The sequence below is a fragment of the Trichechus manatus genome, unplaced genomic scaffold (genome assembly GCF_000243295.1).
Source record: "Trichechus manatus latirostris isolate Lorelei unplaced genomic scaffold, TriManLat1.0 scaffold00069, whole genome shotgun sequence".
NCBI lineage: Eukaryota > Metazoa > Chordata > Mammalia > Sirenia > Trichechidae > Trichechus > Trichechus manatus.
In genome coordinates, this window is record NW_004444005.1 from 6919243 (window position 1) to 6933678 (window position 14436).

General features: G+C 56.0%; 1 protein-coding gene across 1 annotated transcript in view; it reads right to left on the reverse strand.

Moving 5' to 3' along the window:
* The window catches only part of PHF21B (PHD finger protein 21B), a 46032-nt gene extending 37588 nt beyond the window's left edge, over positions 1-8444 (reverse strand). Inside the window, exons 1-2 of the mRNA XM_023734519.1 lie at positions 8424-8444; positions 6122-6292 (exon numbers count right to left, since the gene is read on the reverse strand). Coding sequence (XP_023590287.1) covers positions 6122-6292; positions 8424-8444 — 192 coding nt within the window. The remainder of the gene's footprint in view (positions 1-6121; positions 6293-8423) is intronic.
* Between the last annotated feature and the right edge of the window lie 5992 nt (positions 8445-14436).

The following is a 14436-nucleotide window of genomic DNA, read 5'->3' on the forward strand; positions in this document are numbered from 1 at the left end:
TTTTTTTTTTTTGGTAGAAATTGATAAGATGATTTTAAAACGTATATGGAAATGCGAAGGACCTAGAGTGGGCAAAATAACTCTGAGACAAACAAAAAGGCAAAGAGCTTCCACTACCTGATTTCAAGATCTATTATAAAGCTACAGTAATCAAGACAGGGCAGTATTGGCATCAAGTACACAAGTAGTTAAATGGAAAAGAATAGAGTCCAAATATAGACTCGCACATACGTGGTCAATTGATTCGCAGTAAAGGATCCAAAGACAATTAATTTAGTGGAAAAAGGATAGTCTTTTCACAAACGATGCTTGAACAAACAAAAGGTTCTTAGCTACTACATCAAAAGTGGAATCCATAGAAGAACAAACTAATAAATTGGACTTCAACAAAACTAAGAACTTCTGCAGCTGGAAAGACAGTGTTAAGAGGAGGAAAAACAAGCCACAGTTTGGGGGAAAAGAAATTTGCGAATCACCTATCTGAGGAGAGACTTGTATCCAGAACACGTAAAAGAACTCTTTACACTCAGTAATAAGATGAACTGAGCAAAAGACACGAACAAATACTTCATTAGAGAAGATACGTGATGGCAAATAAGCACATGAAAAGACACTAAACATCATTAGTTATTCGGGAAAGGCAAATTACAACCACAGTGAAGTACTTGTTAGCTGCCGTCATGTTGGCCCCCGACTCACGGGGACCCCAAGCACAAAGGAACAAACTAGGCCCGGTCCCACGCCATCCCCATGATCCGCTGTAGCTCGGACTGTTGTGATCCATAGGGTTTTCATTAGCTCGTTTTTGGAAGTAGACTGCTGACCTTTCTTCCTAGTCCATCTTAGTCTGGAAGCTCTGCTGAAACCTGTTCAGCATCACAGCAATACGAATCCTCCACGGACAGAGTGGTGGTGGCCGCACATGAAGTGCATTGGCCAGAATTGAATCCCGGTCTCCCACATGGATGGTGAGAATTCTACCTCTGAAGCACCGAAAAATGACTGATCAGATCAAGTGTTGGCGAGGACACAGAGCAACTGGAACTCTCATACGTGCTGGCGGGAATGTAAAACGGTGCCACCACTTTGGAAAACAGTGTGGCAATTTCTTCAAAAGCGGAACATACATTTACCAAAATGACCCACCCATCCTACTCCTAGGCATTACCCAAGAAAAACAAAAGCACGGGTCCATACAAAGACCTGTACACAAATGCTCACAGAATCTTTATTTGTAATAGCCAAAGGCAGGGAATCAGCAGGTACACGGATACACAAACCACGGTCTCTGCATACAATGGAATATTACTCAGCAATAAAAAGGAATGAGGTATTGATATGCGCAACAACATAGATGACTCTCAAAATAATTTTGCTGAACGAAAGAAGCCAGACCAAAAAAAAGAAATACATATGATGCCATTTATATAAAACTCTAGAAAATATAAACTAATTGACAGCGATAGAAAATGGATCAGAGGTTACCTGGAGACGGCGGTGTGGGGTGGGAGACAGCGATTACAAAGGGATATGAGGAAGCTTTTGGGGGTGAAGAATATGTTCGCTGTCTTGATCTGGCGATGGTTTCACAGCTGTAAACGTGTCCAATTTATCATATTGCATACTTTAAATTTGCAAACTTTATTGTTTATCAATTTTACCTCAATGAAACTGTTAATACTAACTCCCCTCCTTATTTCCCCCTCACTTGATCTCTCTCCAGCCCCAAAAAGAATAGCACCCATCCCCAAATTTGCCACCTGCCCCCCATGGGCCAGACTCCTGGAGGTTCAGTTCCTTCAAGCCAGCTGCCAGCCTCTCTGCCTGGAGGCAAATTACCCACATCTGACTGGAAATTCACTTCGGACATTTGTCAGAAAAGAGCTCCCAATGCAATGCAGAGCACATTAAAAGTAGACAAGACCATTTATGAGGAAGCATCTCAATTCTTAAAGTGGTTTCACGTCCCTCTGCCAACCCAGTGACCCCAGCTTTGTGTGTGAGGCTGCAACAATGTCCCAGGCACTCCCTGCTTTTCCCAAACGCAGATGCTGGGACTTGGGAATGGTCACTTCCCGTTACAGGAGACTCTGTCCCCACTGTGGTCCCCCCTCTGAGTAACAGGGTGAGCAGAGAAGGCCTGACTTCTCCTGACTGGATCCACCAGCACTCCACCGTCACCATGAACTTGCGAGCCGCCAGACCCCGGGCTCAGCCCAGGCCGTGGATGGGGAGGTAGGCGCAGAGCAGCTACCTGATTCATAAGCTTCCAGATGGTGCTGCCAACCTGGAGACCTCAGGTTGAGAAAAAACTGACCTGTCCCTCCAGCAGGTTCTACAACCTAAAGGTCCACGCGGGCACTTCCCTCCAGTGGTTTCTTGGAGTGAGTTCCCCCCAGCGGGGCATCTAGGCCAAGGTGAGTGGCCTCCAGGGAACAGGCATTCCTGCATGGGTAGGGGGTCAACAAGAAGACCCTAGAACCCAGACCCCCTGTGGCAAGTATGGCTGGGAGCCAGAGAGCAGGAAGGGACCTGCTTTCCTAGGGACGCCCTTCTGTTAGGTGTCATTAAGTCGGTTCCCACTCACAGCGACCCTCTGTACAACACAACGAAACGCTGCCCGGTCCTGCGCCATCCTCACAATTGTTGTTATGCTTGAGCCCATCGTTGCAGCCACTGTGTCAATCCATCTCGTTGAGAGTCTTCCTCTTTTTCGCTGACCCTCTACTTTACTAAGCATGATGTCCTTCTCCAGGGACTGATCCCTCCCGATCACATGTCCAAAGTATGTGAGACATAGTCTCACCATCCTTCCTTCTAAGGAGCATTCTGGCTGCACTTCTTCCATGACAGATTTGTTTGTTCCTTTGGCAGTCCGCAGTACATGCTACACTCAATATTCTTCACCAACACCACAATTCAAAGGCATCAATTCTTTGGACTTATTCTCTGACTAGCTTTCAATGTGTATGAGGCGATTGAAAATACCATAGCTTGGGTCAGATGCACCCTAGTCCTCAAAGTGACATCTGTGCTTTTTAACACTTTAAAGAGGTCTTTTGCAGCAGATCTGCCCAAGGCAATGCGTCTGGCTAAGATGCCCCAACAAGTCCAGACGCCGGCCAGCGCGGAGGAGGGTGTAGTGTGTGTGCTGCTGGCGTGCTCTGTGTGTGCTCGAGTGTGTGCGCGCGCACACGTACTTCCCCGCGTTCGTGTGTGCCTGTGTGTGAGTCCTGTGTGTGCCTCTCTGCTGTAAATCCGCTCCTGTGGGCAACTCTGGTGGGTGTGAGGGTCACAGCGTGTCTGTTTCTGGGTGTTACTGGTCACCCGTTTCCCTAGCGCCCACTTTGGTATGATCATGTGTCTTTCTACAAATTCTTGGCTGGGAATTTTTCTCTGTGTCCGAGCGTCTTGCGGGTGCCAGCGTCTGTGGTTCTAAGCCTTCCTTTCTGGTCTGGGCTTGGCCCTCCCACCTGACTTAGAACACTGGAGACTCCTAACATCCAGCCTCAGGAATTCACAATCAGGGAGGGAAAGGAGGAAGGAGGGGCTCAGAGGGACAGAGGCTGCCAAGAGGCTGAGTCCCGAGAGGGTTGGGGAGAAACACAGGGAGAGCTTGGCTTTGACCTTGTTCTCGGGAACCACTCAGCAAGAAATAAACAACCCACCACAGGGACAATGCCAGTCCCCACAGAGGATCGTGAAACAAACAGAGCCTCTGGGTGTGCCCCAACTCACCTGCCGACTCCGTGAACTACAGTACCCTGACCTGGTTCCTGATGCCACCCCGGTGCCTGACCCTGACCCCGCTGGCCGCCAGGAGGTCCAGAGACCGGCACCTCTCTAAGCCTAACTGTGGAGAGACCTCGGGCACTTGGCTCCCCTCTGTGCCAGGCCGGCAGGAGGGACGGACACCGCATCCGCCAAGGCCCTACACCTCGGGTACCAATGAGGTGATGATCTTCTGAGCCAAAGTCCAATGCCCCTGTGGTTTGAGAAGCAGTTTGTTACAGGCCAGGCTGCCTGGCAGCGTCCCCCCGCCTCCCTGCTTCTGGGAAATAGTGGTTTCCTTCAGGAACCCCAAAGGCACCTTCCGCTGACCGTCCACCCTCTGTCGGCGTGATGCGGCTTCCGACGTCCTACTATCTGCAGCTACCTGCCTTTTTCTGGGCGCTCAGGCTTCCCCGTGTGCGTTCTCCCACGTCCTTATAAACCTTTAATTAACAAGCCGAAAAGGCATTTTATCTGGCAAGGGCTGACCTTTCCGCTCCACATCGGAATTTATTGACAGCAGCAGAAACAATCATCTCAGAGGCTGATTCACGAGCGAGGATAGTTTATGGGGCACTTTTGTCAAGATAAACGAGCACCTTATGACTACATTCACAGCTCTAAGCATTTTAATAGGGAACAAACGGCCGTAAAAGTCAAAGACAACTTCACATTTTTCCTGCACCGGCTGAGTCCAAAAAACCTCGGAGAAGCTCGGCGCGGCCGAGACGGCGGGGAGGCGCGAGCAAACCGGTGTGGGCGCAGGCTGTGCTTCTCCCGGGCGGGAAGCCTCGCCTGGCTTTTGCGAAACGCGCCTTGAGTAAGCGTTTGCTGAGTGCCTGCCGCCCTCACCCAGGAGTGTGCCGGGGCCTAGACCCGGCTTTGGGTCGGGCTCGAGTTCTGGCTCCACCACTAGCTGCGTTGGCCCTCAGCTCTCTCGGTCGCAAGAAAACCTCCCTGCTGCCCAGGGCTGCGAGAAGTAAACGGCGCCGGCTGCCAGAAGAGGCTCGGGGCGCGCTGGGCCGAGGGCGAGCGGAACACTGGCCTTGCCCGGAGCTGGGGAGGGACATGGCCGCGCTAGGAGGGGTCGGGAGGGCAGTGAGACGCGGCCTGGGAGGAAGGTCCTTCTGGGTACCAGGGCAGGGGGCTGAGGCCTCCACGTTAGCCCGTCCAGGTGCAAATCCTGGCGGGGGCACAGTGTTCTTGGGGAGCCCGGGAAAGTCACCTGTACCCTCCAGCACCCCCTTCCTTGCCCCCAAATGGGATGTATGTGCCCGCCTCCCCCCATAACCAGGGTAAATACAGGAGTGCAGAGAAGTGGGTGGAGGGAGGGAGAACGGCTTCGGGTCACCCCTGACTGGCAGGCTTCTGCCCGTGTCTCCTCCAACCGCGTGTCCTTCCGCGCTGAGAACACACTGCCTCACGCTGTGTCCTGTGCTTTTTCGTGACGTCAGCGTAAAGCCCAGGACCGTTCCCCCAAGGGGTGAAGGTGCTTTAACCCTGGTCCTGCTATAGGGATGTTATGGGTGAATTGTGTCCCCCCAAAATGTGTGTTGAAGTCCTAACCCCGGTCCCTGTGAAGGTGACCGTGTTTGGAAATGGAGTTTTTGCAGATGCTATCAGTCAATGTGAGGTCAGCCTGGAGCAGGGTAGTCCTGACCCCATCTGAGTGCTGTCCTTATAAAAGAGGAGACGAGACACAGAGACAGAGAGACAGAAAGGAGAGGGCCGCAGGAAGGCACATCTGCACACAGGGAAGGCCTGGGGCCACCAGAAGCTGGAAAAGACAAGGAAGAATCTTCCCCTAGAGGCTTCGGAGGGAGTGGGGCCCTGGTGACACCCTGAATTTAGCCTCTAGACCGTGAGGAATACGTTTCTGTTCTTACAGGCCCCCCAGCGTGTGGTACTCTGTCACGGCAGCCACAGGACGCTTACATCCCCCCTGCTGCACATACTGTTGGCCCGCTTGTTTCCGGCCTCCCTGGACCTCTGTGCAGCATCAGACCCACTGCCCAGCTCTCCCCGAAGCAGGAAGCCCCCTGCTCCTGGTTTCCTCCCGCCCTCAGACGGCCCCGCCCCAGGCTCACCAAGCTGACCTTTCCCCCCAGAACCACCAGCCCCTCAACTCTCTCCTTTGGTGTGATGACCCCCAGACATCATTGACATCTGCCACCCATGGCTAGTCCAGATGCCCCCTTCACTCCGTCACTCATTCAGCAAACATTTTGGGGTGCCCACTGCATGGCTGGCCCTGGGAAGGGGTGGTGAGCCGTGGGGCAGGGCTGCTCCCCTCCCAGCACCCCATAACAGACCGTATCTGCCTCTTCACCTCACTTCTTCCCTGCCGGACCGTCGGCTCCTGGGAGCTGAGCTCGGGTCTGACACCGCCCTCAGCCCCAGGCCCCACCAGGTCCCCGCTGGGCAGGAGCATGGTGATGTTCCCTGAAGGATGTGGTGGGGCGAGGACAACCAGGGTCCCAGGGCCCAACTCCAAGGTCCTGTTCAGCAGGCGCTCAGGGAGCTGTGAGCAGGGAAGGTGGGAGCAGAGCCTCACTCCACGTGGAGGCCTGCTGCCCGCCAGCACCCACGGCATGGACCAGCCCGGCTCTCACTGAGAACCCCGTCCACATGTGTGCACACCTGTTAACCCGACCGTCTGGCTGTGATCAGTTCCTGCACCCAGAGTACCCCCACCCCACAGTCTCACCCCGCAGTGGAACCCTCGGCAGGGGGGTAAACAAGCCCGTGGGGTTCAGAGTGGCCCCCATGTCCACATACACATGTTCCGGAAGCAGAGAGAACCTCAGCCTCGGGGACCATCCCGTATCCAGAATGGACGGGGTGACCTCCCACGCAGCCCCTGAGCCTGGCTCCCAGCCATGCCTGCCTGATTCAAGTCCACTTCTGCCCTGACACCCACTGATGGCACCCACGGTCATATGTCCACCACGGACAAACAAACAGGCAGTTTGAGTGTGGGGTCCGATCCCGAGCCCACTGGCTAGAGTCCTGCTCGCTGACCAGGGGAAGATAGTCACAGCCGGCAGCAGGAAGGACACAGAGCAGGGTCAGAAGTGACAGCCCTGTCACCACCATGGGGCCAGCTAAGGGCGTCTGCCTCTCCCTCACGCCACAGCTGAGTTCCAATTCAGTGGAACTCAGTTCTCGAGACCCTTCCTCTCTTTCCTGGTCACGAGTGGAGGACAGTGATCCTCGTTGGGGTCAGTGGGTTTGCCCCTCCCCTAGAGCTTCACTGGCCCCTCCCCCAGGCCATTTTGGGGACAGGGCTATTCACAGAGGGGTTGAGAGAGGGAGAGAGAGCCTTCCACGGCTAGGGATGCAGAGATGGAGGCAGGCAGGGAGCAGCCCCACCTGGACTGCCCTTTTCCAGAACTTTCTCCACTCAGATTCACAACTCAGGATTGACCGCTGCCCAGACCCGGACACATCCCCTTACATGTCACATGGCTTCTCCTGACCCTGAGTCCAGCTCCGACTCCGACCAGCTGTGCGTCCTTGGGGGCATTCCCTAACCTCTCTGCACCTGTTTCCACAGCTGTCCGTTAAAGGTGACCTAACTCCTGTCTGCCAGGACTCTGTCAGAGTGGACTGTCACAGGGGAGCATTCTGTTCTGTGTAACACACAGGCGAGCACACCTTAGCCCCAGATGCACGAGCACAGCCCACCTGAGGCCCGAGAACACAGGCATGAAGGAAACACCCATCTCTAACTTGCGCCATCTTCCACGAGCGTGGGCGGAGGCCGGGAGTTCCCTCTGCAGTGGGAGTGGCTTGGGGGGAGTGTGAGTTTGAGGGTGTTTGGGAGGTGGCTGGGTGGGGGTGCTTACAGACTTGACGGCTTCCACACACACTCAGTCCCCCACCCTCAGACACGCTCCCCTGTGGAGGCCCAGCCTTACTTCCTGTTGCACGGGGGGCATTGGAAGCTATTTGAAAACCTGGTTGTGTCTCATGTCCACTCAGGGGTCGCCATGGCAATGGCCACACAACAGCATCCAGACCAGCCTGGGAACTCGGGGCAGAAGTGTGGGGGTGGCCAGCTTTTTGGGGTTTCTTTGGTCTCCTCTCACCCACCCATGTCCTCTGGCCACATGAGGGCCACAGACGACCCTGAGCTGCCTTCCCAGGGGATGCTCTGCCCTCCTGCCCCCGTGGCTCTGCCTCCTGCCCATGCCCAGCGCGGGCTGGGCTCCCCGACCCCGTGAGCCTCCGGAAGCAAGGACTGTCCTGGCCGCATCCTCACCAGAGAGGCACACCCTGCCCCATGAGCCTCATCCACAGCCCACGACTCCGCCGGGGCAGCAGGGTCTCATTACAGCTCAGAGGCTGGGGGATCGGAGCCCGGTGAGAAGCTTTTTATTTAACATCTCAGAACCCAGAGGCGTGCGACATCAAGAACGGAGGCGTAGTTGGCAGTGGAAAAGGAGTTCTGGTCTCACTTTAGAGAAACCCAACATTTTTGAAGTGGACGAAAAAAGCATCCGTTCCAGACCGCCTGAACTCACGGATTGTGCAGTCCTCCTCCTCATTTAAGGATGGGGAAACTGAGGCCCAGAGAACATAAGGCATTTTCCTGAGGCCACACGACTAACAAGCCCAAACCTCAGCCCTCTTCTCAACCTTGGACTCACTGGCTCGCCCGGGTCACACATCCGTCAACAGCAGAGCTAGGCTCCCGCGGGGCGAAGCGCTTGGTCACACCTGGGTCCTTCAGACATCTTGCAGGGGTTCCTGAGGGCTCCTGCTTCCCCCAGCCCCTGAAGGCCACCCCCAGCTCTGCTCCCCAGTTCCATTACAACAGACCTCCAGCCTTCCCTGACCCTCCATGGCCCCATGCCCGGCCCAGGTGCCCACAACATCCATGCAGCACACAGGTGAGGCCAGGGCCTGAGACTGAGGCAGAGGAGAGCACTCAGGCCCAGCTCCGTCCTGCTGGTGAGCAGGCAGGAGAGAGGGGATCGTGGGCAAAGGCTGGTGTCCAGGCGGCTGAAGTGGACAGTGCTTCGCCGTGCAGGAGACGTGGCTGGCCGGGCCAAGGGCCAGTTGCGGGGTGACGCCTGACAAGCAGCTCAGACCTCCTCCCGGGAGCATCGGGGCCGTGGGATGATGCTAGGCCAGACCCAGGAATGGACAGTGTCCAGTGTGGGCGTCTGCCCCGGCCTGGTGCGTCCCTCTCTGCGCTGCGGAGCGAGGGTACAACCCTGTGCTACAGATGAGCGAACGCTGTGGGTGGACGTGCTGGCTGGCATCATGGTCAACTATGGTAGAGCTGGGACCCACACTCGGCCCTCTCCACTGCCCCCCACCCATCGGGGCAGGAATGGGTGCCATGGACACGGAAGCAGAGGCTCCCTTGAACCCGACCTCCTTGCAGGAGGAGTAAGGAGACCCCACTCCTGAGCACCCCATATGCCTTTACACCAGCCCTCGCTTAACCCTTGCCGGGAGCCTGGTGTCATCCACCCAAGCTGGGCCGGGGCGTCCGGGTCTGGCCCGGGCGGCTCCTACCAGGAACCGCTCCCAGCTGGGTCCGCTGCAGGGCGGGCCGAGAGGTCAGTGGGGACAGGGTGAGCGTCCCGCCTCTCCAGCCCCTCCCTGGGCCTGGGAAGAGTTTGTTGAGCTGCCTGGAGCATCATCAGGGCCTGCTTCCTGCACCCTCCAAGGCTCCTCTCCGCCTGGCTGGGTGAGGGAAGTGGGGGAGCAGCCCAGGCCTCCCAGAAACACGTGAGGAATCCCTAGGAGAAGCCACCTGGCCGGCCCTCCCCTTGAGCTGAGCAGTGGTGGCCGGCCAGCCCAGGGGCCGCACACGGCCTGGAGCACAGCCATTGAATTGCCTCTCGGGTTGCAGTTTTCCCCGCATTTTGACAGAATAGCTGTGATGTTCTGCAGAGATAACTCAACACCAATAAATGCTAATAAATATTAATGTAACATAAACACTGCTTTTACTGCCCTGAGAACCCAGTGTAGTATTCACAGATGAAATCAAACTGCCACTTCCATTACTGTTGGAGCGATTGCTGAGATGGCTCCCTCGCTGCCGGGGCGTCCGCGTCAGGCCCCGCCTCACAGCCAGCTTGGCAGCCCCGTGGCCACAGCACTCCCCAGTGCCCCGTGGGGCCGACTGGAACCCGCCAGAAAGGCCGGAGGATGTGCAGCTGCCCCTCTGTCTCCGCAGGGGCTGCCCTGTCCCTTGGAGGTCCCTCCTCCCAGCCTACGTCTGTGTTTACCGCCATGACACGGCACTGCACTCTTGGCGCCAAGGCCAATGGGCCAGTGACAGCCAGACACTCACTCTCTGCCAACCTGTCACACTGAGCCTCCTGCTCCAAAGCAGGGGGAGCAGTAAGTACCTCGACACTTCGCAAAGATCGGAGACAAGGTCGGTAAAGCACCAGGCAGGCAGTTGTGGTGTTGTTGTTAATTGCTGATTTTTCAGAAGTAGATCACCAGGCCTTTCGTCCTAGGCACCTTTGCATGGACTAGAACTGTCAACCTTCCAGTTAGCAGCTGAACGTGATAATGGTTGCACCACCAGGGACTCCAAAGCCTGTTTAGACTCCACCATTTAGATCCTCTTCTCCCAGGACTGCATGTCACTGCTAGGCCCTTGTCCACCCTGCTCACCCTGAGCTTTCTGTTCTCCCAGGATGCTGGGGAGCGACCCCAACACGTGGGAGCTCCTGAGAGAGGCGTCATCATCCTGGAAAGGGGTGCTGGGCCTCTTAACAGTAGTGCTGGGTCGTTAAAGCAGGAATCCTGTTCCCAACAGGCGTCATCAGCCCCTAGGAGGCTCTGATCCTGGGGACGCTGCACACACCCCAAACCCGTCTATGGGGGGAATGCTGGTGAGCCGGCCCCATGCGCTCTGGCTGCCTGGCACAGGTGGCCCTGCCCGGCCGGGTCCTGTTGACCACGACCCAGCCAGGAGCCGCACCGAGGCTGCCGCCCGAGGCCACTTACCCCACCACAGAGGCCTTCATGGGGAGGCTGGGCCTGATCAGAAACACAAGCGTCTCCTCAGCACTGACATTTCAACCCCCTTCCAGCGGCCGGCAGTGCTGCAAGGCGTTTGAATTAACTTGATAGGCTGTCATTTCATGCTATTTGGGAGGAAATCCACTCAAAGTAAGGAGTCCTAGTGGCACACTGGTTAAGCACCCAGCTGCTAACTGAAAGGTCGGCAGTTTGAACCCACCAGCTGCTCTGAGGGAGGAAGATGTGGCAGTGTGCTTCCAGTAAAGATTACAGCCTCAGAAACCCAATGGGGCAGTTCTACTCTGTCCTATAGGGTCACTGTAAGTTGGAATCCATTTGACAGCAATGGGCTTGGTTTTTGGTTTTAAGGAGCCTTGGTGGTGCACTGGTTAAGTGCTCGGCTACTAACCAAGAGGTCAGAGGTTTGAACCCACCCATTGGCTCCATGAAGAAAGATCTGGCGATCCGCTCCCGTAAAGATTACAGCCAAAAATCCCCGTGGGGCAGTTCTACTCTGTCACATGGGGTCGCTGTGAGTCAGAATAGATTTCACAGCACACAACAACACACTCTAAGTGGCATGATGGACTAAGATTGGGGGCTGTGATCTGGAAGGTGGCCCCCAAAATGCCCACAGGTCCCTGGCAATCAACTGGGTGGAGGGGCACTCTGGATACTTTCGGACAGAAGTAGTACCCTCTGAAGGCATGTGGGTTCTGTGGTGGGCATTCCACATCTGCATCAGCTCAGCTGGAAAGTGAGTCCCATCTCTGAAGGAGAACTGGCCTCGGGGCAGGGGGCAGGAGTAGCCGAATGCTCTGGTTGGATTTCTCCTCCTAGGCCCTCAGGGGACACCCCTGTCCCCAACGGGGGAGACACCAGCCTTGCTGCCCAGCCTCAGGTAGAACCAGCTGTGCTCATTGTACCACTAAAGGGGCTGCCTCTTCTGACGCACCGTGTCCCCTAAGGGGGGAGGAGGGCGGGGTGCTGGTCTCCACACACAGGAATCGGGGTGAGGTCTGCATCTCTGCTGAGGAGACCGGGGCTAGGCTTCCTCCCTCCCATCTGTTCCCTGGGACAAGGCAGCCTAATCTGACATTGGGGGATCCCGCCCCAGAGAGCAGGGGGTGCCTCCCCGGGGCCTGGGGTAAGAGCATGTTGGGGACGCTGAGGGCGAGTGCCTGCTCTGCCTCCACCCCGCGAGTCCCCCAGACTGCCCTGCCTCCCCTTGCGCACCCTACTTTCCAAGTTCACACCTCTGCTCCAGGAGGTCCTGGGGCCACCACCTGAGCCCTCGGTCTTCAAAACACATGGCATTACCAGTGAAACCCAGCTGACAGTTGCACCTCTAACTGCCTCTCTCCACGTCTCTGCAAAATAAACAGGCGTTTGGAAAATCTAATTTCCACAAGCAGTCAGCTGATGCACACACCAATGGCCTCGGCCCATCGTCCTGCCGCCTCTGCCTCTGAGGCCCCAGGAACTTAGTCCTGGGGACGTTCATGCATACTGGTGCCTCATGAAGTCTGTCAACAGCCCGCCTTGCACCCCTCTGCAGAGATGTCGCCTGGGCCTGGGGGAGCGATCAGAAGGGACAGACCCTCCCCACGCTTAAAGCCCCACTGGTTTAGCAATGGAGATGCAATTTACTTACAGTAGATGGCAGAGAGCTGGCTGTACGGTTTGATGGACTTATGTGAATATCTACACCTACGCTAACCACCACCTGGGCCACAGTATAGAACATTCCAGCAACCTAAAGTCTTCTTCGTGCCCCTCACTCTGACCGAGATTCTCACTGGGGAGAGCAGGATCTGGGTTTGACTGGCAGATGCTGCTGCTGGGCCTGACTTGGAGGAAAATGGGATGAAATCGCTGCTGTCTCCCAGATCGGGGGCGCGGCTTAAACCAGCCACGTTTACTGGGCAAGGAATAAGGAAGAGTGAAGAAGAATTGAGGGCTTTGAATTACGGTGTTGACAAAGAATATTGAATATACCGTGGACTGCCAGAAGAACGAACAAGTCCGTCTTGGAAGAAGGACAGCCAGAGTGCTCCTTGCCACCCCCAATCTGTGGGAGGGCAGAGGGAACATGTCCCCTGCCCAGAGGAGGTGACAGTGCCAGGGCCGTGAGACAAGGGTAAAATGTTGAGGTCCAGGGAAGAGGCTGATGGGCATTCGGCGGAGGGGACAGCATGGACACAGCCATGGCCGTGGACAAGCGCGGCACTGGGGGGCGTTGGGGTGCAGGTGGGAGCCAGAAGGGTTTGCTAGGCTCAGTATTCTGGCTCCTGCCAGCACCTTCTCCCTTTCCCAGCAGGACTCAGGAAGGAGGAAGGAAGTTGTGCCCATCTGGGTGTGGGGCCTGGTCACAGAGCCAGGCCCCTGATCACAGAGCCAGGCCCTGGGACAGTGTGGGCCTGTCGGGGCCCTGGGGGCACCCTGGCCCCAGCACCCAGGAACACATCAACCAGTGGCAAGAGAACAGCACAGGGTACCAGCCCTGACTGACCAATCGTGGGCTGTTCACGGGTGTGGCTGGTTTCACCCCCTCATGGCCCTGCAGGAAAGGTAGCGGCATAGTCACTCCAGTCCATGTCTGGGCTGGAGCCCCATGTGGGCAGGGCCTGCTCTCATCTGTATGCAAATCCCCACTGCCTGCACACAGTAGGTGCTCAGTGAAAGTTTCCCCAGCCCCGTGGACTCCCAGCTCCAAAAGAAGGCAACGCACTTTGACCCTGAGAGAAAGAAGACGGAGCTCCTGCTGAATAAATGGATGACGATTTGCTCAAGCAGCAAACAAATCCCTTGCTTGGGGATGCTGCACAGGGATGTTCTGAAACTCATATGAAGTCCTAGAGGTGGAAGGAAGGATGTGGGAAGCAAAAAGTCCAGGCTAGGAGTGAGGCAGGGTGGGATCCAACCCCTGTCCCACCCGCACTCATTCCACGCCCCGCCTCTGTGACCCGAAGGGAGCGACCTGACCTCTTAGAATCATGTGAGACTTCTGCATCAAGGGCTGGGCGTGCACCTGAAACCAACTGCTGTCTAGTCAATTTGAGTCAATTCCAACTCACAGCGACCTCGTGTGTGTCCGAGGAGAACTGTGCTCCACAGGGGTTTCAATGGCTGAGTTTTCAGTAGTATATCGCCATGCCTGTCTTCCAAGGCACCTCTGGGAGAATTCAAACCTCCAACCTTTTGGTTAGTGGCCAAGCGCGTTAACCATTTGCACCACCCAGGGACTCCTGATCACGCGTCTAGAAGGTGCTTAATAGCGGGCCGCTCCCTTCCCTTCTCCCGCCCTTAATTTCCTGCCCTGTAAATTGCTGGTGCAAACAAGGTTTGCTGCTCTCCTCATCAAGCTTATTCAATAATAATGGGCGGAAAGCCCTCAGTATACCCAAAGCGCTGCAGAAATACCAGCTTGTATTAGGACCGAGCCGCGTGTAAATTACTTTTTCCTATTTCTCCTTCATTCCAGGAAGCCTGCAGGCTCTTGGTTTCTGCAGGACCCAGTAGGAAGAGCATGACGGCAGGGAGGCGGGTCTGACCTGACCATCCATACCCTATGCAGGAGCGCTCTCCAGGGGCTCCGCTCCCTCCTCTGTGAGATAAGTACTCACTCCAGGGAGGCCCCTGCTGGTGATGGCCACCCAGAGACAC